Raw genomic sequence first — 27,179 nt, 5'->3', positions numbered from 1 at the left:
GCAAAAAGAACAATAATATCGATCCCTCTTTTTGTGTAGAAATGTTTGGTTTACCACCCTCCTTGTAGTTTCCTCAAGTAAACATTGCCATGGAGTCATGCACAGGTCCCTCAGTAGATATTTACCTTCTTTTCTCTTCTTGTTGTATTATGGAATAAACCTCGTTAAGACTAGGGAAGGGTTTGATTAAGAGGATTTGAGCTTTGATTCCCTTATAAGAATCATTCAAGCCCACTAAAAATCTCATAACCCAGTCCCTTTGTTGATTTTGTATAACTTTTTTTAGGCCTCCACAACTGCAACTAGGAATGGCCTCATAGTTCAAAAGTTCATCCAGCAAAGTTTTGAGTTTGGAAAAATAAATACTTACAGCATCTTGGTTCTGCATTAGCATGATTATAGCATGCTTAATCTCAAAAATCCGAGGAGCATTTTGTTGAGCAAAACGTTGTTCTAACTCAAGCCAAAGTTGGTGTTCTGTTTCTGCATACACTGTGCTGCACTTGATGTCAACAGCTATGGTATTTTGCATCCAAGTAATCACAATGTCATTACAACACAGCCAATGTTCCATGAGGGGTCATTTGGATCAGTTGGTTCATATAGACTTACATGAATGAAGCTGAGCTTATTTTTTATTCTTAATGCTCTCTTCATTGATCGAGCCCATGAGTAATAGTTACTGGCATCCAAGCTATGAGTGACAAGCATGGAGCCAGTACCATCATTGGTGCCAATGTAGTATGGACTGCTTGGGTGAGTAGGGTCTTTGTTGGGATTGGGGTTTTGATTTTGGTTTTGGATTTCTGAGTTGCTATCTTCCATAACCTTGCTCTGGTACCATGTGAGAAATGTAAAAACAGTGTATGTAAATCACCAAGAGCAAAACAATGGAGGAGGTTTGGAAAGGATTGGATTTCTATATTTCCTTGTCTCTTTTTGTCTGTACAGAGTGTGGCTATTTATAGCATTACATGAATATCACTAGCATACAAAAGAGCACTGTTGTGCGCACTACTAACTAAATTTATTTTTACAGAAATGAAAAAGTAGCATATGACAGACAAAGGACAAAGCTGTGCATATAAAACAAAACTTCATGCTTTAGAATTTTCTCCTCTCATTCCCCCCGGTTGGTCCTTTTTCTCCTCTCTATTGACTTGCCATCCAGTGCTGATGTGGGTGAGAGTGATTGTGTTCTTGCCTTTCCAACTCAGCAGCTCCATTGCTCTTCAACAGGGGTGGCTTTGGCTTGTAAAAACAGGGGGCTGCACAGGTGTACTATTTCCCATATCCTTGGTTTTGTGAAGCAGAAATGTCCCTGATAATATTGTGACAAAGCCACACAACTCAGTTGCAATCTGTGATGCATCTTGTGAGTCCCAATCCTTAAACATGATCATACTGGCAAAAATGGTGAGTGATGTAAACATGACATAGTAAACTGGAGATACAACAGCAGTGTTGTAGGTATCCAGAGCCATGTTTAAGTAGTTGATCTGCAGAAGACAAAATGCTATCACAACTATTGTGAAAAACCATGTCTGGAAGTAAATAAATTGATTCATTCCTGAAAATGTAAGCTTTAAAGCAATCCCTACTGCTTTCACACTCACAACCGTTAGAGAGCCCGTGAGAGAACAAATTCCAATGTACACCACCAAATGGGTCTGCCCATAGCGTGGTACGTACCGGAAAATGAGAACAGCAACCACAACCACAACTATGCATGTGTAGACAATGAATCCTGGCTCTGTAGCAAGATACCACACTTCCTTAACAGAATGAATTATTCTATCTTGAGGAGCATGCAAAACAATAGTTACAGAACCAACCACACAGAGAACACATCCGAGCATGCCAAAAATAAGCAGTTTCTCCTCCAAAATAAAATGAGCTAGCACTGCACTGAAGATAATACTTAAAGCTCCCATTGGAGTTACAAGAATTGCAGGAGCATATGCATAAGCAGCGAAATTTGCTATCTCACCTACAATCATGGTTACCATTCCAGCCCACCACAAAGGTTGATACAGGTACGAATGCCCTCCCGACCCTGCTCTGGTTCCTCTATCCCTAGCTTTTATAAGACCTTTCTTCTTGATGATAGAGCTACAGCCAATAAAAATGCTTGATGAGACAGCCAGAACAAGTCCATGAACATTGTCAGATGATATCCCCATTGACCAGAAAAAAATATATAGAGAAGAAAATATAATATTTTTCCAATTCTTGCAGGGCCAAGAAATCCGGTCCAAATCTCTTCTTGGCACCCTGGAAAAATGGGAATGGAGGTTAAAATCTCCTGTTCGTCATTTCAACAAATGACTGAAAGTATTTTGTTCGGTTTGAGATTGAATTCTGGGATGGTGATGTTGGATGAAGAAGTTTGATGGGTTTGGGTTGCGATCACAGAGAGAGAGAGAGAGAGAGAGCGAGCGAAAGAGTAGACGGAAAGTCCGTTGCATTAGCCTCAGTAATCTCTCTCTGATCGTCCTAGATATTATCATTGAAATGAGTCATACCTGCTAATGTGAGACATTCTAGTTATTTGCTTTCCATTTAAGTGGTAAATATAATTTAAAATGTACAACATGCATTGTAATGTCATGCACAATTCATGAGTTATGATTATTGATGTTATAATGAGTCGATTTTGCATGGCTTATGAAAAGGATCAACTAGATTGGCTCAAGCGAAATTTGCAGGGAACCTTTAATAATGCCCCATGTGGTAGATAGTTCCAGATCACACATATATTTGCATATATGCCTGCCTTTACATGCACGTTAGGAAGTGAGGTTCTTTTGGAATTTTGGTCACTACTGATTTGATTTATAATATAATGAAAAAGTGGGATTCAAATCATGAAAAAGAATGCAATTATATATCAAGCGTCTTCAAAGAGTCAAAAGAAAAGAAAACCAGCACTAAGAAGATGTGTTAGGGGATGATAGGACGTATATATTATATACATGAATGGTCGCTTTATACAAGAAACTTTTTTTTTTTTTAATTTATAACTGGTTATTTGTTATAAGAATGATTATTTGTTACGAGAATAGATTTATTCTGGTTACAAATGATATTTGCATTACAAATAATTCGTCACAAATAATTATTTTTTTAATATTTTTTAATTTGTATTATAAATTTTTTATATTACCATTTCGAATAATGCTAGATATAGTCATGAATTATGTAACCGCTGCAGATTCCTTTTAAGAAAGAATATGGTCCACAATTAAAAATTAATTTATTACATTTTTTAAAGACCAGAGAAATTCCTCAATTGCTTTATAACGTTCGGATAATACTCCTCCATCCAAACTTGTTTCATCTCCGGCCTGAGCGCCAAGTTTGCAAGCACGATGATACCTTATTTCCAAAACCCTTCCAACACTAAAATAGGTAACCTCATGTTAATTTATTGCTCAGTGGAAACATTGAATCTCACTACAAGAAAAATAAAAGGAAAAGAGCTAATTTTGTAGATGCAGGAGTACATAATCTAATTTGCAAAGGGACCATGCTTGATCTTCTTCCATTAACGAATTCATGGAAGAGTTTTGTTACACAACTTCCAGCACACTCCACACTCTATATTTTTTTAAATTTTTAAATTTTTTAATATTTTTTTAAATTTTTTTTTAATTTATTATTTTTAAATTATTTCAAATTTTCTATTCATTATTTATATAATAAATATTTGATAAAAGAAAAAAATAATAAAAATTAAAAAAAAATGTAAAATGTAAAATATGAAGAAGTTGTGAAAATTTATTCTTCGTGGAATACCTTCTCCCTGCCCAAAATAAAAATATTGGACAAGCTGACTGCATGCATGCGTGGATATAACTTAATTGAATGGTTCCTTTTTCTTTTTTGGGTTAAATACTATTTTAGTCCATGTGGTTTCTTCTTTAGATATATTAATCCCTGAACTTTGAATTTGTATTTTATACTCTCCGAACTTTTAACTTTGATCAAATCAATCCCTCCCGATAAAATATCGGTACAAATCCATCAAAATGACAAGTCATCCTGCACCAATTATGGATCAATTGTATATTATTTTTTTTAATATACACCCTCGATCCCTTCACTACTACTGCAGTCTAGTACTCTTGTAGTGTTCATAGTTTTGTTTCTAACTTTTTTCTTGGTTTTCGTCTATAGCATATATAGCGATGGTCTGATTTACTGCCTTTTGGCCATGAACGATCAATACACGTCATCTTACGTACAAGTCTTCTTTTTGATACATTGGGAGAGGGGTTGAACCCATAATTTCCATTTTCTTTGACTAGTTGAAGAAATCTAATAAAAAGAGCGGCCTGTGAGATCCACGCACCGCCTGTTTTGGAGTCGGAGGACCCAACCTCTGACTCCGACTCCGACTCCGACTCCGACTTTGTCGGAGGTCGAATCCGACCTCCGACTCCGAGATGTGCAAAATCCGCTCCGACTCCGACTCCGACTTGTCGGAGCGGAGTCGGATTTTTTGATTTTTTTTTTTTTAATCTTTTTTAACTTCATATTTGACCTACTTTTAAAAAAAAAAATTGTGGACTTTTAAATTTCAATTTTCTCAACATTACAATCTAAACTAATTAAACTTTTGATTATAACAAAAAATACAACTAAATAAAATAAGTAATATACTAACATGCATTCAAAAAGTAAAAAAAAAAAAAAATCCTATTTTTACATATATTCTCATCATCCATATCCTGATATCCACATCCAACTAAATACTAATCACTACAATAAACATTCACATATCACACCTACATCCATCATCCATAAAAATTAAAAAGAAAGTTCTATTTTGACATGTACTCCCATCATGATATCATCCATATCCTGATATCCACATCATTCTAACAACAAAAAAAATCCAAAATATTCTAAGAGCCAACCAAAATAAATGTTCCCAAGAACATTTAAATATTTAATTACAAACTTTCAAATGCACCAAAATAGAATAAATTACAAACTTCCAAATTACAATATTCTAAATGCCCAACAAATGAACCAAAATATATTAAATGTTAGAAACTTCCATATGTTCCAACTTCCAACTTTCAAGTTGTGCCTGAAAAGGAAAAAAAAAATATTAGTAAGGAAAACAACCCAACTTTAATATCATATGAAAAAAAAATTTAAACAAATATAAAAAACATGTATATTACATCTTATTAGGAAGATGCAAAATCTTATATAGTTGTAATATTCTCAAAAAACCTATTAGGAGGAATGGATCCATTTAGCTTTTTTGAACTAAGGTCTCGGAAACTTAAATAAATATGAACTTATGGTATAAACAAAGTAGAAGTAAATAGCAGAGTTATCTTTGAAAAGTAAACAGAATTCAGCATGAAGCATTTAGTATTTTGGATAGTAACTCAAACCTCAAATGCTCAATATGTCAAATTGTCAATCATCTTCACGAAGTAAGTTGGCCATACCAGTGATTAATTCTACATTAAGATGTTAAAGTATAGGAGGTTAGTATCAGAAAATGGCAAAATCAACATATATAACAACTTAAAAAAATCTCTAAATACATTACCTGAGTCTAACTTATAACTCTCCACATCATCAATGGCATCCGTATAATTTTGACTCAAGCATATAGGAGTTGTCTTCAACCAGTTTTGTGTGCACACAAGAGCTTCGACAGTTCTAGGAGCCAAAGAACTCCTAAATGGATCCAGGACACGGCCTCCTGTGCTAAATGCCGACTCAGATGCAACGGTGGTGATCGGAATGGCCAAGATATCTCTTGCCATTAGAGCAAGAACTGGATATTTGCTTGAGTTGACTTTCCACCATACCAAAATTTCAAAATTTCCCATAGGAACCTCAACATCCTCCAACAAATACCGCTTTAGTTCAGACTTACAATCCATCAAGGATGCTGATTTTCGATCTTTATGGAATCCCAACAAAAAGTCCATAGGATCATCATCATTACAGGCACTACTACTACTACTCCCCATTGATGCACTAGCCTCACCACTCCGACTCCGAGTTGACTTAGACCCAGTTACGCAACCACCACAAAATCCTACATATCGTTCATACAAATATTCCATATCCCTCTTGAGGAGTCTAACAAATTCCTCACCCCTCTCATCGCCCAATGTTTTGTTGAACCAATATGCTTGAGCAACCAATTTGTACCATGGATCAAGAATGGCAGCAACAAACAACAATCGATTTATTTTTTCTAGATCACCCCAATATTTATTATACTTTGTCTTCATTCTCAAAGCCATTGAACTCAAGCGTCGATTACTATTGTTACAAAAAGTATTCAAGTTTTTATGAATATTAATGAGCTCTTGGACATACAAATTTGATGTGACATATAGTGTACCGGAAATACGCAGGGTGACATTATAAAATACATGAAGAAACTTTGAAAAGTTTCTTATGGTCTCCCAATCACCAGCCCCAGGAGCTCCTAGACCCTTTTTCCCATGCCCATCCTCAGACAAATAAACTCGTGAGTAAGGATCCTCATCAAGCAAAAGTTGGAAGGCTTTTTGATACTTCTCAGCCACGCCCAACATAAGAAAAGTCGAGTTCCATCTAGTAAGCACGTCAAGACACAAGAAACTAGAACATGACACTTTTGACCTATCAACACAAGACTTGAAAGTGACAAGTCTTTGGGGAGAAGACTTCACATACTTAATCAAATTTCTAACTCTTATGATCGAGTCATCAACATCTTTCAAACCTTCACTCACAACAAGGTTTAAGATGTGTGCTGTACACCTCATGTGAATAAACTCGTGAGCTGCAACACAATCCTCACTTCCTATTTCCCTTGTTCTCAACCAATCAATAGCAGAGTCGTTAGAGGTAGCATTGTCCACGGTAATTGTAAGGATTTTGCCAATGCCCCAATCAAGCATACACTCCTCCAACTCCCTCCCAATTGTTGCCCCCTTGTGGTCGCTAATCCGAACAAATGAAATGATTCGCTTCTGCAAGTTCCAATCACTATCAATAAAGTGAGCGGTCACACACATGTAATTAATATTTTGGATAGAAGTCCAAGTGTCGGTGGTCAAGCACACTCTTTGTTTGGTGGTCATAAACATTTTCTTCAAGCTATCCTTCTCTTTCAAGAATAGCCTCATACAATCACGCATTACGATAAATCGAGAAGGAATTGAAAACCTAGGATCAAGGGATTTAGTGTATTCCCGAAACCCTTGGCCCTCAACAACCCTAAAGGGTAACTCATCCACTATCACCATCCTAGCAAGAGCTGCCCGGATTTTTTTCTCATTGTACTTGGTCATTCCTAAGCTCTTCTCCCCTTGGCCTTCAATTCTTGCTTCTGGGACTAAGAATGTTTGAGTCTTGTCCAACTTACTCTTACGGTTTTTGGGGCAAAGTTGGATGTGTGTTTTCATGGCCGAAGTGCCTTGCCGTTTGGGATGGCATTTCCATTGCCTCCCACAATGGTTACAAGTAGCTATAGGCTCTTCGGGATCACAATCGGGCACTCTTGTGAAGTGGACCCATACCAAAGACCTGTTCTTAGGAACTCTACTACCAGGTGGAGGGCGAGGATTAGAACAGAAGGCACTAGGAGTGCCTACCGAAGATTCTATTGGTCCGCTAGACTCTTCAACTATGGGACATGGAGCATCAATAGACTGTTCTGGGATGCCAGGGGAAGATGTAGCTGTGGATGTAGGAGTGTTTGTGCCTTCTATATTCATGATTTAAGAACTAAAACACAACAAACAAAAAAAATCATACGATTAAGACAATCACTAAAACAGCCAAACACAGCCTTAAAAGCATAATACAAACTCATTAACTCAACTAGTGGATGTTTTACAATCACTAAAACATAAATATATTTGAGAAAATATATACTCATCTTAAACAGAAAAATAGAAAAAAAAAAGACCCAACATTCAACAATATAAACGAAAACACCACTAAAACAATATCAAAAATTACATATTTTTGGCCCTTTTGGGTAACAGATTCCCTAATCAACAATCAACAAAATAAACCCAAACTTGATGACTGATGAGTGATGAGCTTTCTGTTTAACATCAAAGATTCAAAATTTGTTTGTTCACTTGGCTCATTTAATTAATTAAAGTGCCAGAATGTCAGTGTTGTGTTTGCATGAATGCCAAAAATTATGGAGATCATTTTGTTATGAATTAAACTATAATGCCAAATTTAGAAATAAACATAGAAAAAATCAATGATCAAAATAAACATAGAAAAAATCAATGATCAATCTACCAAGAGCCGAGAGGAGCTGAGCGAGAGGGGGGCTGTGCAAGAGAGGGGCTCCGCAAGAGGGCTGCGCCGCCGCGAGGGAGGAGCTCCGCGAGAGGGCTGCGTGAGGGAGGGGCTCCGCGAGAGGGCTGCGCGAGGGAGGGGCTCCGCCAGGGAGAGGCTCCGCGAGAGGGCTGCGCGGCAGGGCTAGACTCGAGAGATTGCTGTGCCGGTGCGAGAGAGTGCTGCGTGAGAGAGTTGTGTTAGTCTACGACTACAAGAGAGGGCTGCTGCTGCGCGAGAGGGAAGGGAGGGCTGCGGGCCTGTGCTGCGGCGCTGCGCGAGAGAGGGACAGAGTCTCATCAGCGATTCAGCCGAAATGCATTAGCTATTTAGCCCTAATTCACCGAATCACATGAAGATGAAATTGAAAAGGGGGGGGAAGTATAAGTATAAATCTAAACGGCGCCGTATTATATATATTAGTAGTATAAAATCTATTTTATCTATTATATATATATATATTAAGATTCATAAAAAAATATATGATATATATATTATTATATATGAATATTAAAAAAAAGGTATCGTATAAGAAATATTAGTAATACACTAATATACTTGATATATTATATATATATGTATATAGATTAAATCTCTAACCTCTTAATTCTTATACTTGTAACTTGATATATATATTAATATATATAAATATTAGTAAGACACTAATAGTATTAGTATTAGTATTAATATTAGTTATACTAGTAGTGATATTAGTTATACTAATAGTTATATTAGTATTAGTTATTATTAATACTATATATTATACTAATAGTGATATTAATACTATGTAATAGTATTAGTATTAATATTATACTAACTATATCACTAATAGTAATTAGTATTAGTATACTAATACTAGTATATTGCTATAGTTAATAGTACCCTATAGTAATATAACTATATTAGTATTACTTATAGTGATTTAAATTTTAGTATAACTATATTAGTATAAGTTATAATAATTTAGTATAGTTATAATACTATAAGTTATAACTATAGTCTATATTAGTATTAGTATTAGTTATGATGATTAGCATAATTATATATTAGTGTTTGCTATAGTGATTTTAATTTAGTATAACTATATAATAGTATTAGTATAAATGTTATACTGACTATATCACTGATTGTATTAGTAAACTAATATCTAATACTAGTATATCACTATAGTTAATAGTATCATATAGTAATACTGTAATATAATATTAGTAATTAATACTATAGTGATTTATATAGTAATTTATATATAGGCTTAAAGTGGTTTACTAATTTATATATAGTAATTAATACTATTAGTAATTTATATAAATAATACTTTAGTTATTATACATTAATATTATATGTTATTATAAATTTATAGATTAGTGTTTATACATTAGTATTACAATATTACATGTCGATGTTATTATGCATCTTAGATTCTTAGTGTTTATGGTATATTATATATACATTAGTATTATATGCTATTATATTTATACATTAGTAATTTAGTGTTGCATGGTAGTATTTAGTAATATTGTAAATTTGTAATAGTATGATATTTACATCTAGTTATATACTAAACTATTATTAGTCAATTTAGTCCATATATTATAGTATAAATATATTATTTAACTAGAATATTATTGAGTTTAATTAACTATATAAGATATAGTTGTATAAAATTTAAATAATTAATATATAGAAAAACACATCTTCTAAAATATATATAAAATCGGAGGCGGAGTCGGAGGCGGAGTCGGAGGGACAATCGGAGACGGAGTCGGAGTCGGAGGTGGAGGCGGAGGGTCGGAGTCGGAGTCGGTTCATCCGAAAATCCGACTCCGACTCCGACTCCGACTTCTAGGAGGAAAAAACCTCCGACTCCGACTCCGACTTGTCGGAGTCGGAGCGGAGCCGGTGCGGAGCCGGAGTCGGAGTCGGATTTTCGGATTTTTGCTCAGCCCTACACCCACTGTCACGCTATGAAAGGCTTTCTACCACCACTTGCGGAACAAGAGGGTTGAGTGCACTTGGGTATTTCATATCCGATTGACATCGCCTACTCCCCTCTTGAGCAGGGCCCCCATGCACAGGTACAATCACTGAAGGTTGTTTGTAAGCGATCTAAACCATCTTCCGCATACTATTTTCTTATATTCTCGCTTCTAACAACCATGAATTATGAGTAAGAGGACTTCTTCCATCAATCCAAACTATTAAAGACTTTTAAGCCATGATATTATGGTTCGAAATGGACTATATCAAAACCACTAATGGCGGCTCCTCCTTGTAAGAAATGGGCGTGGATCAAGTTATTGGTCTCATATCTCCATTTTATTTTTTTTCTTTTACTATACTAGTTGAAATGGAGCATTTATTATTGCCTCCCTTATATATATATATATATATATATATATATGTAGATGTAATTAAAATCGTTGTCACGATACTAAAGTTTCCTTATACGAAAAAAGTTTGCTCTGCTAGGGTTTCTGTAAAGATTTATTCAACAGTCCCTTATATACAGAACTCAGAATAACAAAGATTGATATAAAAAATACACTGGCAAAACCAACAAGATTCGAAATAATACAAATCTTAGAACAGAACCAAGAAATATCAAGAAACAAAATAATATCAAGAACAATAATCAAAGAAATAAAAGGAATAAAGAAAATAAAGAATCAACACAATTGATTTATGTGGTTCGACCCTAATGGTCTACGTCCACGGTAGGAATGGCTTCATAGTTTTATTGATGATCAATATCTTTCACAGAGAAGCCTCAGAATCACTTGTATTTACAAAACCCTCACTGTAACGCCCCATACCTGGGTGGGTAGGAAAATTATTACTTGTCACTTATAAACATGTCTCCCAACACATCTAAAAATCTCCAAAGACTTCATAAGCAAAAATCAATTTCATATCTTCTAAATAAACACATTATAAACTCCACAAAGTCATTACTGCAATAATAATAAACCAAGGAGTCCACAATCTCCCGGTAGTCGTAATATACCAAAATGATAATTCCATAAGTCCTACTAAACCAAAAAAAACATAATTAAATCTAAAAGACATCAAATCTAAAAGACATCAAAATTCCTTCTTTTAGCACCACTCCTCAGCTTAAACATGCTCACAATTCCTAATCTAGGTCCTCAATTGGACTCTCCACATTATCTGAAAATATTATGAAGATAAGGAGGGTGAGTTATCAACAACTCAATAAGTAGAATACATATGCTAGGGTGCAAACATGAGCATTTACAAAGTACAGTATGCAGAACAAAATATTTTTCAGAGTTATTATGTAGAACAAAACATGTTTTCAAAAGTAACAGAGCGATGGTTTTAAGAGAAGTAAAACCTAGAGTACTTTGGCATAACATAACCTGAGCATCCTCATCACATCAAAACAAAGCATCTCACAGAGCAGAGACCATGTTTCACCCTTGTGGTAGGGTTGTGCTAATCCCGGTAGCCAAACCAAGCAGAGACAGAGGTGAAATATTTCCTTTATTCTTCTCGGAGCCCTGAGTGTGCACACAGGAAAGACCACAATAAAACCACTTTGTTTCCAAAGTGGGTGAACTCAAAGACAAAGAAGTTGGTACCAACCCAAACAGAGCAGAGAATAACAGAGCAGAGCAGAGAAAAGCAGAGACAAAGTCAGATACAAAATCAGTATACCATGCCAAAGGTTTTCAGATGCCATATCAAAATAAAACAGAATACCAAAACATAATCAAATCATTCTCACATACTGAAAACAAAAGTCAGAGCATCTTTCAAAATCAATGCACAATTTTTCAGATTCTCAATATCGCTCTTTTTCAGATTTCAGAGACAAAATGACAAAATTTAGCTCATGTCTACACAATGCATGTCAGAAAATATTTTCCATTTTTCATACAGATTTCATAAGTAAAGCAAATAAGCGACCGATGTTGGTTTTTTTTTCCCAAGTTCTCATTTCATCACAAAATATACAAAGTTTTCAGAAAGTTAACCTCAGTCTTAATAACTCGTATAAAGCCTAGCATAGGAACCCCGCTTACCTGACTCCTGCAGCGTATTATCTATGCCGTGAATTCAAGCTCTAATAATCTCGTCACCTATTGATAGAAAAAAAATATATTCCAAGTGTTAAATGACCAATGACCCAACTTCAATCTAAATAATTAAAACCCATAATTCCAAACCATATTATAGCAAAATAACTCAACTCAAATAGCCATATAATAATATGGACAACCCACACTTCAACCCAAAATACGATAGACCAATTTTGATATTGACCTATACACCGACCAAAGTCAACGTCAAACTCAAATAATCAATATATCAACCCCACTTCAATGACCCCTAACTCCAAGCAACTACCAACAACTCAACCAAAACAACAATAATGTACCTCCAAATAATTTAACCTCCACTCCAACGGTCGTATAAAAACCCGAATAGTACAAAAACAACCACTACTCAATCCCGAGTATCCATTTGATCACTGCACATCCAACCCAATTAATCCAAACTAAAAGACCATTCCAACACAAGGTATTTGTTTACACACAAAAAAAAAATACCTAGAAAATTCACGGACTACATATTTTGAAATCATATCACAGGAATTTCATTGGAGTGAAAAAAAAATAACATGGAGTGAATGTGTGTGTGTGAAAGAGAAACAGAGAATGAGAATGGCCTACCAATGATCGATAGTATCTCTAGTGATGGGCTTCAACAGTTACCAAAACTTCAGGGACCCACGAAAATGCCATACCAAAAATCACAAAGCAAAAATCTGCATGTGATGAGAAAGAGGGGGGTCGGCTGAAAGGGGTTGTAGTTAAGAGTCTAAGTGTAAAAAAAAATGAGAGGGAAAGAGAGACTGAACTTACCAGTGTAGGAAGTGATCGGCGGCACCAAACTGAAAAAAATTCTAGCAAAAAAGAGCCACACTAAAATTGCAGGAGGGCGAGAGAGAGGATGCTGATTTTTTTGTTGTATGTGAGGGAACTGAAAAATGATCAAGCAACGGAACAGAGGAAGTTGGGAAAGTGAGATTTCATGGGAGAGAAAAATGTGTGAGGAAGAAAAAATTGATGAGAGGAAGAATCGGGAAGGAAAAACTGATCAAAGGGATGCTTACCTAACGGTTCCGTATTTGGTTCTCCAAGAAGGCTGGGCCTTGTTCACGAGCCTGGGTCTCACATCCTCTCCCCCTTACAAAAATTTCATCCTCAGAATTTGTTACAAGTTATCAAAACTCCCATCAGAAAGGCATGGGTGTTTATCTCGCATCTCTTCTTCCAATTCCCAAGAAGCTTCATTAGTAGCATGATTATTCCACAATACCTTAACCAAGGGAAAAGTTCGAGTCCGTATCACTTGTTCTTTCTTTTCTAAAATTCGTACTGGTTCTTTCGCATAAGTCATATCTTCCTGAATCTGAAGTGGCTTATAGTCAATAATGCGGGTGAGGTCAGGGACATACATCCTCAACATGGAAACATGAAATACATTGTGCACCCCCGCAAGTACTGGTGGAAGTGCTACCCTATAAGCCAAAGGTCCAATCCGATCAAGAATCTCAAAGGGTCCGATAAATCTAGGGCTCAGTTTGCCCTTCTTTCCAAATCTCATAACTCCTTTCATCGGTGCTATCATCAAAAATACCTTATTTCCAACCTCAAACTCTAACTAGCGGCGACGATTATCTGCATAACTCTTTTGTTGACTCTAAGCTGTTTTCAGTCTAGCTCGAACAATATCTATCTTCTCCGTGGTCTGCTGAATAATCTCTAGCCCCAAAAGTTTCATTTCACCTACTTCATCCCAATACAATGGAGATCTACACCTTTTGCCATACACAACCTCGTAGGGTGCCATTCCAATGCTAGCATGGAAACTATTATTATAAGCAAACTCGACCAATGGTAGATGTCACATCCAAGTTCCCTTAAAATCCATCACACATGCCCTCAACATATCTTCTAAGATCTGAATAGTCCTTTTTGACTACCCATCTGTCTGAGGATGAAAAGTAGTACTGAAACTTAACTTAGTACCCATTGCCTCTTGTAAGTTTTGCCAAAACTTGGAAGTGAAACGAGGGTCTCTATCCGACACAATGGATACCGGAAGTTCATGCAACCTCACTATCTCCTGCACATACAGCTCAGCTAGTTTCTCTAGCTTATAAGAAACTTTGATGGGCACAAAGTGAGCGATCTTCGTTAAGCGATCCACGATCACCCATATAGCATCTTGTCCGCTTAATGTCCTTGGTAGGCCTATCACAAAGTCCATAGAGATATGCTCCCACTTTCACTCTGGAATCTGGAGTGGCTGTAATAATCATGCTGGTCTCTGATGCTTCGCCTTCACCTGTTGGCAAGTTAGGCACTATTCTACAAATTTAGCAATTTCTCTTTTCATACCATTCCACCAAAAAGACTCTCTCAAGTCCCGATACATCTTGGTACTCCCTAGGTGAACTGTGTACAAAGAACGGTGTGCTTCTTCAAGAATTACCCTTTTTAGTTCATCATTAGCTAGTACGCATAATCTACCTTTAAACCTCAAAACTCCATCCTCGGAAATGCTAAAATCAGGTTTGTCCCCGTTCCCTACTTCTTCCACTAGCTTCACCAACCCTGGGTCCACTTTTTGAGCAGCTTTGATTCTATCTATCAAGGTAGGTTAAATTATCAAACTGGCCATGAAAGTATTTGTATCACTAGTGATGACCTCAATTCTGGCTCTTTCTAAGTCCATTAACAACCTATGTTGAGTGGTAAGGGTTGCAACTGCAGGTCCCATTGACTTCCTACTTAAGGCGTCGGCTACAACATTAGCTTTGCCTGGGTGATAATTGATGGTGCAATCATAATCCTTGATCAACTCAAGCCATCTCCTCTGCCTCATAATTAATTCCTTTTGGGTGAAGAAATATTTCAAACTCTTGTGATCCGTATAAATTTCGCATTTTTCTCTATACAGATAGTATCTCCAAATCTTAAGTGCAAAAATGATTGCCACGAGTTCCAGATCATGTGTGGGATAATTCTGCTCATATACTTTTAGTTGGCGTGAGGCATATGCTATAACCTTCCCATGTTGCCTCAGTATGCACCCCAATCCAAGCCTTGATGCAATGCTATAGACTACAAATCCACCTCTAGCAATGGGGACTGTTAATACCGTAGCTGTCACTAATCTCTATTTCAACTCCTGGAAGCTTTCTTCACACTTTGCTGTCCATTCAAGCTTATTATTTTTCCTGGTGAGTGCAGTGAGAGGAACTGCTATCCTGGAGAAATCATCAATGAATCGACAGTAATAACCCGCCAATCCCAAGAAACTTCTAACCTCATGAACATTCTTCGGTGCCTACTAATTAACTATTGCTTCAACTTTTCCCGGGTCCACTGAAATGTCATCTTTTGAAACTACATGCCTTAGAAAGGTGATTGAATCAAGCCAAAATTCACACTTCTTCAATTTAGCAAACAACTTTTTATCTCTGAGTGTCCTAAGTACCAACTTCAAATGTTCTTCATGCTCAGTCTTATTTTTGGAGTATATCAGTATATCATCAATAAAAACAACCACAAACTTATCCAAAAATTCATGGAACACCCTGTTCATCAAATCCATGAATACTATTGGGGCATTAGTCAGGCCAAAAGGCATGACCAAAAACTCATAATGGCCATATCGGGTCTTGAAAGCCATCTTAGCCACATCTTCTGCCCTGATTTTCAATTGATGGTAACCCAATCGAAGATCAATCTTTGAAAATACCTGAACACCCTAAAGCTGATCAAACAAATCTTCTATACGGGGTAGCGGGTACTTATTCTTTATGGTCACCCGATTAAGTTTCCTGTAATCAATACACATTCTCATCGATCCATCCTTCTTCTTCACAACCACGGTCCTTCTGGGCAAGGGCGGAGAGGTGAGGGATGAGCTAAACCTATAGCAAGTAGAGGTGAATGAGCCCTTGGAGATCATAACGTTATACCCAAATTGCCCCAACGCAACAATGCATATTGGAACTAAAATCCCCCTAGAAGACCAGGAGGCCCTAAAGCAATTGTTAGTAGAGCACCGGGATGTATTCGCCTGGAGTCATGAAGCTGTGCCTGAGATTGATAACAACATTATCGAACACCAATTGTGCGTGGACCCCATGCACAAAAAGGTGCTTCAAAAGAGAAGATCGTTCAAGACAAAGAAATACGCAGCCATCACTGAGGAAGTAGAATGTTTGCTCTCTGCAGGGTTGATCAAGGAAGTACATTATCCTGAATGGTTATCCAATATTGTTGTGACATCCCAAATTTTCATAAGGAATCGTGTTTATATTTTTATGGATGAGATGTGTCTTTAGATTTTTGGTTAAGTATGGAAGAGCCCATTAGGTTAATTTCTATTTTTATGTTGGATATGGATCTTTTTAGTATAAGGCTTATTAGCCCTCAAAAGGAAATAGAGGGACTTGGTCCAAGGAAATAAGCCCATGAAGGGTATTTGCTTTAGAAAGCCCAAGTTAGACCATGGGACAAGAAAGAGGTGCCACATGGCAAGAAAAGGAATTTTTGGTCTTTCTAGAAAATGGCTAAACTGACACATGTCAACCCCACATTGGAAACTTGGAAGAAAAGTGGATGAAGCCCAAAAGGGCATAGGGATTTTCGGATGAAGTGTTAGGCGCCACATGCATGGCACAACCTTCTAAATTGGACACATGTCAAGCTAGGATGAAGGAGTTGAGGCATGTAGCTGACGGAAAAAGGGGGAGAGGGAGAGACGCAGAAAGCTACCTAGGAATGACACAAAATTCACCTCAAGCTTGTCAAATTCAGCACCCAAGACACATACTCCTCACGTCAAGTGTCACCCATGCATTAGAGGGAAATCTTAGGAAGATTAGGGTTTTGGAGGAAGTTACCATTTGACCTTTTGGTACATTGAACCTAGACAAGAGTAGAAAGGCAAAATGGAAAATGGAGGCAAAAGAGGGAGTTTTGAGGAGGGAAGGCTACACGACACCCGAACCCCAAGTCACCCTTTGGTCTTCTTCATGCAAGTCTCATCTTGAGGGAAAAGAGAATGAGGGTTTGCCACTTGTCTTACATGCATTGGTTGGTGAAAAAGCATGGAGAGATACTATAAAAGAAGGTAGTTGAAAATGGGGGAGTCCTTTTTGCAAAAAGTTTTCTTGTCTCCCTAGTGCATTTTAGCCACCACACTCATTCTCTCTCATGTTTCTATTTTCTCTCATTTTCTCACTAGCCAAACACCACCATACTCACCACCATTTTCGTATATCTCTAAGAAATCATCCTCCATATTTCAAGTGGGAGCATAGCACAGGGTGGTAAGGACCTTTTCACCCTTTCATGTTGAGCATGCACAACTAAAGTGGAGGAAACTATTTCTTCATTTTTGGTTTTAGGGTTTTTCAACACAACCACCCTTTTACACACTAGAATCTAAGGTTTTCTCTTCAAGAAGAATGGAACCCGAAGTGTTCTTAATATTTTGAACACATGAACGTAAGTTTTAGAGGGATCTATGATTCAGTTTTAGCTCAAAAGAAAAACTAGGGTTTTAATCTTCAAAGGTTTCGGCCCTAGGGTTTTTAGCTTGAGAAAAAGATTTCGAAAATACCACGAGACTCACACTCATTGACATTTCGAAATCTAGGGTTTTTGTGTGTTGATTTCTAATATGCTACGTTATATTTTCAGATTTTTACTACTATTATCGTTAGACTTTTTGTAAGTAAACTTCCAACCTACCTTTGATATTATTCATATATATTACATGAAATCTTGTGTGATTATTCGTTTCATTATTGCTATTATTTCATGTATGTGTATTCAGCCCTTGTGATGTTATGAGTATTTGGTATGAAATTGTGGATTGAAGTATGATCTTTTATGGTTATCACATTCGGCCTATGTGTATTTTTGCATGAAGTTGATGTTTGAACTTTGGATTATTCCATTGCTATATTTGGCCATGTTTGAGAAGGAGGAGCAACCATATGTTGTGATGTTCCATTTAAAAGAAGTTTGGACAATATACATGTTAGTTTCGGTTGGCTCTATAAAGGAGTTTTGCTTGTTTGTTAATGCGTAAGATCAAATGGAGGCATGAGTATAGAGGTTGAAATGATGAAATATGCATGTTTTGGAAGGCCTATGTGATTCGGCCTAAGCCTCTTTTGTAGTCTTAAAAATTTGTTTTCATGTTTTGAGGGGTAAATCAAATATTTTTGTATGAAATTATTCTTATTTATATGTTCTAATATTTTCAAGCTATGTTACAAGATGCATGCTATAGGATGAACTATGTTATTTGGCTTTTACATGTTGTATGAACAAGATTAATGTTTCATCATGAGTCTATGTCACATGCAATTGGATCCATGTTTAAAAGAAAGAGTCAAAGATGTTTTAGAACAACCCCAAATTCTAGGATGGAAAAATGCCCTAGTGGAACTCCCTATCCACTATGGAGTGTCTAAAATTGAGTGGAAACCCCTGGGTCGACAAAGTACAGTCAACGAACCTCAAATGGTTCCTATGGAATGATACTAGAGTGGGGTTGCACCTAAAGCTAGTGGGTGTGTATTATGGTGAAGGTGAAATATGCGAACTACTATAAAGAATATGTTTATGTCTATGACATAATCACCTCGATCAAGTGGATTGTTGGTTGATGCGGTAACTAGCAGGAAACACACGGTGCTTAGGGGAGCCGTGAGGTATCCATATATATGAATGATATGATATGAACATGACATTTGAGCTCTATGATATAATATGATATGTTATGATATAATATGACATGATATGATATAATATGTTATGACATGATATGATATGTTACGACATGATATGATATGTTATGCCATGATATGAAAGAAGGAAACCCTATGTAAATTAATTATAATGACCAGAAAGCCATTGAGCTTCTGAAAGAACCCTATAAATTTTTTGTAGCAAATAATAGAGTACATCATGTCACTAAGAGGGAGGGTAATTATTTGGTTTGTGTGGTGGAGAAGGATGTGCTGGAAAAGAATTTGGAGTGTGGAGTGGAGAATGGGTTTGATGTGAGAATTGGGCATGTTCTTTCTTCAATACAATGCTTAGATGTATCCTATTGCTAGGAGCTAACTATCAAGGGATTGTTAGCTGTTGTTGAGGATTGTTGTGAACTGAGAAGCCGACATCTTACTGATTGTAGATATGTTACAGAAGAATTATTACATGCTCTTTCCAAAACATGTCAAGAGTAAGGGCTGCACGAATGCTCTAATATAACTAATTTTGGATGCATAAATCTTGTAAATGGTTGCCAACGTATTAAATTTGTAGATAGCAACAAATGGAGGAGTGTTAGGGATGGTGGGGTTTTAGTGTTTTTAAGGCCTACACTTCTTTTCCCAAGACACTCATGTTTTTGGATTGTTACAAAATTGGGAACGCCTCTATATTTTTGAATAACTTACGGATGGATTCGTGTACAAATATCTCCAACTCTGCATTGAGCGGCATCATCAATCAGTGTGTAAACCTAGAGGCTCTCGACATTGAGTGTTGTGAGGAGGTGACGAATGCTACTTTAATATGCAGGGCAATTGTTAATGTTGTGCATAATGGTCACTTTATGGATGTGATGCATAGGGACCTTAAGCCTAAGAATTTCTTGTTATCTATCAAGGATGAGAATGCACTTTTGAAGGGCATGGGTTTTAGGATGTCCATTTTCATTGAAGAAGGAAAGGTGTACTGGGATATTGCTGGGAGTGTTTATTATATTGCACTTGAAGTATTATAACAAAGATATGGGAAGGAAATAGATATTTGGAGTGCAGTAGTTATCTTGTATATATTATTCAGTGGCATACCTCCATTTTGGGCAGAGACGGAGAAGGGGATTTTAGATGCTATTTTGCAAGGGGAAATCGACTTTGAAGGCACCATGGTAATCTATTTCAAGTAGTGCCAAGGACTTGGTCTGCAAGATGCTAACACGGGACTCTAGAAAAAGGAGTACTTCTACTTAGATTCTAGAACGCCCTTGGATTAAAGAAGATGGAGAAGCATCAGACAAGCCAATTGACAGTGCGGTTCTTAAGTATGATATTGAAAATGCAAAGCAATACCCGAATTTAATGAAGAAGCCGTGAAGCTAGAATTGGATGGGCTTGTTGATTTTGGTCAAGATAACTCCAACACTAACTCCCACCTCTGTACTTAGAATTGTAGGGTAAGAAAATTTTTACACCTTATCTGTTTGTTGTATTGTCACTTAAATGGGTTTTTGCACCCTTTGATTGTATTGTTGGTGTCATGGTCTTTACTATAGATTTGACTAAGAGAGTACTTAGGTTGACTAAAATTCTTGAGTTGCTGCTATCCTGGGAAATTTCTATGTAAGTAGTATGGAAGTTGTTCCACAACTGTAACTTTGCCCTAAACCTTAAGGATAAGGTCATTTAATGGGAGGAGATTGTTATGATTCCTTCCTGATGCTACATCATTTTCTGGGAGGTGTTTTGGCATGCAACAAAGTGTTTAGACTTATGGTAGGAACAAGTAAGAAGAGTAAAGGAATTTCTAATACGAGGTTGTTTTGAAGGAAATTCTAGAAGCAGCAATTAGTTATCAGTTTCCTCATCGCATTGGACACGTGTTTTGACATGATTCCAACAATTCCAATTATTCTCGTTATTTTATTGCTTTCTATTGTCCAAAAGGGAATTTGTATCCCATATATAAATAGTAGAATTAAGGGGGATTAAATGTCTTTTGTCTAGTTGAAGATTCTAAATTGTACTGGAGGCTGAGCACCTCGAATAGGTCTTATCCCTTTTTATCAATGCAAACTTATGATTCTTAGAGTCCTTTTCATAACCATCTTTCAGGCGTCTATCATTTTCATTACAACAACTTTCATTCCATCTCCCATTCATTTCCTTGTTACAGTACAACAATTCTCAACAAGTTCCTAACAAAATGTTATGATCCTGAGGGTTAAACGTTCAACCAAATTAATATCCAACAGTCCTAGAGCTTTTGGATCAATGATTGGATCTTTAACAATTGGTATCAGAGTAGGGACCACGTCATAGATTCAAGTCACAAAGAGGACGACCTATAGATTGGATTAAAATGTCTTGACACTTTGTATGGGCATAGTGTTAAGTTATTGGATACTGATATATGAATGAAGCCACCAAAATGGAAATAGCTACCATTGGGTCAGCTTCGATAGAGTGAGCCGCCGTAGACATCGGATTCGAAAGGTTGGTGGAATGTTATGATTCTGAAGGTTAAAGATTTAACCGAATTAATATCCAACAATCTTAGGGCTTTTGGATCAATGGTTGAGTCTTTAACAGAAGTTGGCTTCTCCTCGAACACAACATTACCAACACTAAGAACTTAGACATCTCCTTGAACAATCAACCTTCATGATCATCAATGCGCATTCATGGATCATCAACGGCTCTCAGATGCAACCTAAGCCAAAGGAACTTTTTCCAAAGCAGAGAAATAAAATAATCTTGGTAGATCTGGCCAACCAAAATACTATTCACGTACTACCACACGTGAAGTCACTGTATTTGGCAAGATTCTGCTCTTTAGCCTAATTTAAAAATATATTTGGGTAGCCAAAACATAACAGGTTATAGATCTGGGCAACGAAATAGAACCCGAAAGGAAAAATCCAGATCTAGCCAAACGGTAGCCTCTGCTAGTGACCGGAGGCAATGGCTAGGGTTTCAACGCTCAAGACAAACAGACAGACAAAGAGAGAGAGGAACATACTGAGAGTAGCGAGAGGTCTTTTGTGGATGGCGGCTTCTGATATCACCGACGGCGATGGTTGTGGTTTCGGGGCAAGAGGGAGTATAACACTCCGCACCTTTCTAACATAAGCAAATTCCAAGGACGAAATTTATTACAAGGAGGAGAGGATGTAACAATCCACCCTTCTCTCTAGCGACTGCATGCCTCATTATACCTGCCGAATCTCGATGGTGTGTTTTTAAAGATATGATGTGATTTCTAAAGTTAGTTCAGTATTTTAAAGCCACGAGTATTTTAAATGGGATGTTCCTAGTGCTATTTGACTAAACCTGATTTTAAGTAAGACAATTATAATATTTTATAATTGTAGAAAATCATTTTTATTAAAATAATTTTAGTTATTTAAAATATTATGAGATTTAAATTATATTGAAAACTCTAATTAATTAGATAGTTTTATTCTCTTAAAGATATTAAATAAGACTTCATCATTTTATTAATGATGAAAAAATATTATTTTATAAACTAAAGTTTAGTTTAAATAATATTCTATCTTAATTCCTTTTAGTGCTTTTAGTTAAGTTAATGTTTACACATCTCACCGTTAGATCGTTTTAAAAATCTCAAGATGAAAGACCTGGATTAAATACCCAAGCCCCTAGCCTTTCTCCCTCACTTTCCCTTTCCCACTCTCTCTCCTCTCCCTTTAGCTTACACTGCACGTTCCCTCTCCCTCTCACCCAATCTATTCCTTCATCTCAGTCCGGCTTTGCCATGCTCCACTCAGCCTCACCGTCACCACCAGCAACTCCCCCTCACGCTGGCAACCAAGTTAACCACCACCGAGCTCTTCCACACGTAGCTCTCTCTCTCTCTCTTCCTAAGGTAGCCCAATCGAAATGGGTTTCGCCCATTTCTCTCCCCCTTGCACCGCCGTACGCGGCCACCCAAGTCACCACACTACCACCAATGGCCTCTCCTCTCACCAGCGACGCTTCCACTCTCCAAGCTCAGCCTCCCTCTCCCTCTCCATCGCACACCTACTACCCATAAATGGGTTTCACACGACTTCACCACCACTGACGACCCTAGCACCAATTCTAGCTCCATTGCACCTCCCTCAGCTCCTCCATGGCCAGCCAACGACCAGCCGAGCTCCCCCTCCATTTCTTCTATTTGAGACACACAGATTCCCCTTGGAAACCCACTGCTCCGCCGTGCTCTGCCCCTCACAGCCACCATGAGGCCACCATGAGCCATTCCAAGACCACACCTAGCTATTTCCACGCCCAAACAGCCACCATACACAGTGGACAGCCACTGTACATGGCCTTAGCTGTCACCCATGGACTCCCCACCATGTCGGCCACCCTCTTACAGCCTAGATCTAGTAGCCAAAATCCTAGATCCGATCCCCGAGATAGTCCCGTTCCAAGGTTATAGCGGTGACCGCTACTACATAAGCTAGTGGCTTCCGATGCCACTAGCTGTGCAGGACAACGACCAATGTATGAGTTATCTCGTCGATGGTATAACTCTATTTCCCTTTATCCTCATTATTTATGTTATATGTTAATTGGTTGGTTAGGTTATAGACTGTGCTGCTAGCATTTGTGGAGTTCGCTATGTAGTATGGTAATGTGATGTGCTATGTTCATGAAGTGTTGTGCGTAGTTGGGAAGTGTGTTGTATAGTGTTGTGGACTGTGCTGGGAAGTGTGGTTGTGAAGTATGTGCTATAATGACGACGTGGCGAAATGTGGAATGGGAAGAGTACATATGGAGTGTACTCTATGTGGCGTAGCATAGTGTGAAGGAAGTACACGTAGAGCATACTCCATGACGTAAAGCGATACACCGTGTGGCGTCTCGCAAAGATAAGGATGGTTGCGTAGTTGATAGGTGTAGAGCGTGATGAGTAGTGTCGGAAATTGCGAAACAGTGTCCCGAAGTAATTATGATGTGGCCTGTAGTCTAAGGTGACAGGTGTCACCGTATAGTTAACTTATGGCTGGAAATATGTGTGAAGTGACATAATAGTGTAAGAGAAGCACAACAGAAGTATGCCGGGAGAATGTCATGAAGTGACATGGTTAAATAAGAAGGCATGCTTGTGATGGGTGAGGAGTAAGTGTAAGAATGACGTAGCGGGAACGTGACAAGATGTCACGATGTGATAGGAGTACGTGAGGCACCGTACTCATGATGAGTTAGGAGTTAGAGTAGAAGTGATGTATCGGGATGTCAAGTGATATGACAAGGTCACAGTGTAGCTTGGGAGTAGTTTCGAGCTATGACGTGGCATAAGGTGTAGTTATGAATGGAGTCTTGTCGTGTCCAGTGTTAGGATGAACTGTCAAGAGGAACGAGTAGCATGAAGAGTCATGCTAGCTGGGTTAAGAGAAGGTTGGTATCGAAGTATGGGCTTGTTTACATGAGCAAGTGATCAACAAGTTATATGTTGGTCTTAGGTGATAAGGGATAAGGTACGTGTGTAATCTAGTTAGGCACATGTGTTTGATGGATTTACTATGTGTAATGGGTAATCTGTCCTAAGCATGGTTGCATGGTGCTTAAGCCTCAGAGTTAGCTTAAAGTCGTGTGGAGTGTATGGATGGGAATGAGAATTTAGTGTGAGCTAAGATGCATGAAGGTAATGAACAAGTGTGTTTTCTAAGATTGAGATGCATGACTTCGCCAGTAGGAATCATGTGTTAGAATGTGGTAAATAACAAGAATAAGATGAGGGTCTTAGTGTCTTAATCCTAAGGTGAATCGTGGGGGTTCATTCTAGTGGATAAGCACTTGAAGTAAGACCTTGAGTTTGAAAGAGGTGGTGACCGTCAGTGGATCCTGAAGGTTTTAGCCTAGTAAGGGACACGTAAGAGCACATGATAGAAGGAAAGTGTTTCCAAGTAAAGTGTAGTTATATCTCTAATTTTAGTTACTTATGCATTAGATAGATAATGACGCTAAGGTTATGTGTATGTATGTAAGTTGTCATCTGACACGGATATGAATGGACTACATGATATGAAAGTAGCATGAAGTCCAGGTGAGTATTATGTTCATACTCTTCTAGAGTTTTCTAAATGATATAAAATGAATATGAAATGTTTTTCCTTTACGATGTTTTACAAAATAAAATTTAACGATGTTTTATGAAAAATATGCTAAGTGTTTAAAGGTATACGTATGTATGGCCCTTCTTGGCAGCCAATTTTTATGCAACCAAAGTATTAATTGTATGGATGACTATACACAGTATCTTTTGTATGTATTTTCACGAAATGAGATGTAAGGCTTATGCCTCATGCTTTAAGTAATGCTTTAAACGACGCGAAAAAAGTGTTTTAAAATATCCCTATGAACTGATGCTTTATAGATGCCATGAAAGATGATGTTTAAGCTCATGCTTTTAAATGACATTTTTTCATGAATAAACTATTAAATGAAAATGACTGAAAAGGAAATGACTGAACTAAAAGGAAAGGATTGAAAGGAAATGAACGTTTCAATGCATGAAAATACGTAACGGCCATATGAATGAATGATAGTACCAAAGAACTGGGCGGATTGTAATGCCGAGTAAGTAGTACTGGTAGTGCACCCTGTACTGCCCCTGACTGAAAGGGATTTTCAAATCGTGATCACGGGTGGAATCCAGGTCCAAAGAAAGACCGCTAACCCCAACACACAGGGTGTAAAAGTGTACCGACTAAAGAAAATGATAAGAAAGAATGTATGAATGTATGAATGCATCGAACTCTTTGAGAAATGAAGGCACTGACAGAAAATGCTTTACGAAAAGAAACCCATTTTTAAAGAAAAATTCTGCCTAGTGATGTTTCCAAAATGAATGTATGTCTTATGTACATATACTATTATGTAGTGATGAATGCATGAATGAGCACCTATATTAGTATATTTTAACTGTATGAAGTAATGTTTACTGAGTATTCGACTCATTTTAGTTTTTATGTATGCTCATCTCCCCACAGGAACTAAATGAGCAGAACGAATCAGGACAGATACGGCCCAAAGGGAAGAGTACGGAAGTCTAGGCATGAGAGTTTTAATTGTATGAGAGGCCTTTTTATTTTAAGGTTTGATGTTTTCTGCTATAAAACTCTTTTATTCTCAAAGCACATTTTATTTTATAACGTAGAGGTGTAACACCCTGGGTATGGAAATAAAAAATTTTAAAACGAACGATAATTCTCATCGTCTTTTCTAAAATCATTTTTTAAATGTCCCACCACAAAAACGAGTGTTACATAGATAGAGAGAGATGTTGCAAAAGCCCTTCCGAAGGAGACGGTGAGAGAGAGATGCATTTCAAGACATGCATTGCGAAGAAGGCGTGGGGGTAACTAGAGTTTGGGGATTTAAAAAAAAAAAAAAAAAAAGATGTTGCAAAAGCTCTTTCGAAGGAGACGGTGAGAGAGAGATGCATTTCAAGACATGCATTGCGAACAAGGGGTGGGGTAACTAGAGTTTGGGGATTTAAAAAAAAAAAATATATATATATATATATATTTATATATATATAAACCGGATACCTAGGTGTCATTCCTGTGCCCAAACCGTGTATGTCCGAGTTGGGTAACGCGGCTTTCGGACTGGGTAAAACTCTAGCCGAAACCTGCAACCGAAATCCGGTTATTCTTGACTGGGCCAGCCTGCTTGAACATGCCTACTTTCTAGATGGCGCTAGCATTGTCGTTTTCCACTTGTCTTTTCCGCGTAATAATAAAGTCTAACGAGTCAACTCAAATCATGGAGGAGAGAATTATGGATTGTCAAGTTTGTGATTGAATAGTTATTTCACCTTTAATAAAATATACTATTTACTATTGTTTTAATTATTATTTTTTATTTCTCAAAAAAAAAAAATCTTTTAAATCTATTGATGTAATATATAATTTAATTAAAAATTATTTAACATCTTCTTATTTGAAATCACAAAAATAATAATATAAAAATAGATAAGTAATATTTTTCCATGTCCAACGAC

At 37.2% G+C, this 27,179-nt stretch overlaps 2 protein-coding genes across 2 annotated transcripts; both read right to left on the bottom strand.

Moving 5' to 3' along the window:
* Positions 1–1,232: 1,232 nt before the first annotated feature.
* LOC121236603 (probable magnesium transporter NIPA2) lies at positions 1,233–2,414 on the bottom strand. Its single transcript, XM_041133046.1, has one exon. It carries the CDS (start codon positions 2,181–2,183, stop codon positions 1,233–1,235), a length of 951 nt encoding a protein of 316 aa, XP_040988980.1. The 5' UTR covers positions 2,184–2,414.
* Positions 2,415–13,572: 11,158 nt separating this feature from the next.
* LOC121236602 lies at positions 13,573–13,977 on the bottom strand. The gene has a single exon (XM_041133044.1). The coding sequence runs from the start codon at positions 13,975–13,977 to the stop codon at positions 13,573–13,575; it is 405 nt and encodes a 134-aa protein (XP_040988978.1).
* Positions 13,978–27,179: the final 13,202 nt, after the last annotated feature.

The sequence above is a fragment of the Juglans microcarpa x Juglans regia genome, chromosome 6S, assembly GCF_004785595.1.
Source record: "Juglans microcarpa x Juglans regia isolate MS1-56 chromosome 6S, Jm3101_v1.0, whole genome shotgun sequence".
NCBI lineage: Eukaryota > Viridiplantae > Streptophyta > Magnoliopsida > Fagales > Juglandaceae > Juglans > Juglans microcarpa x Juglans regia.
This window is presented reverse-complemented; position numbering and strand designations above follow the sequence as displayed.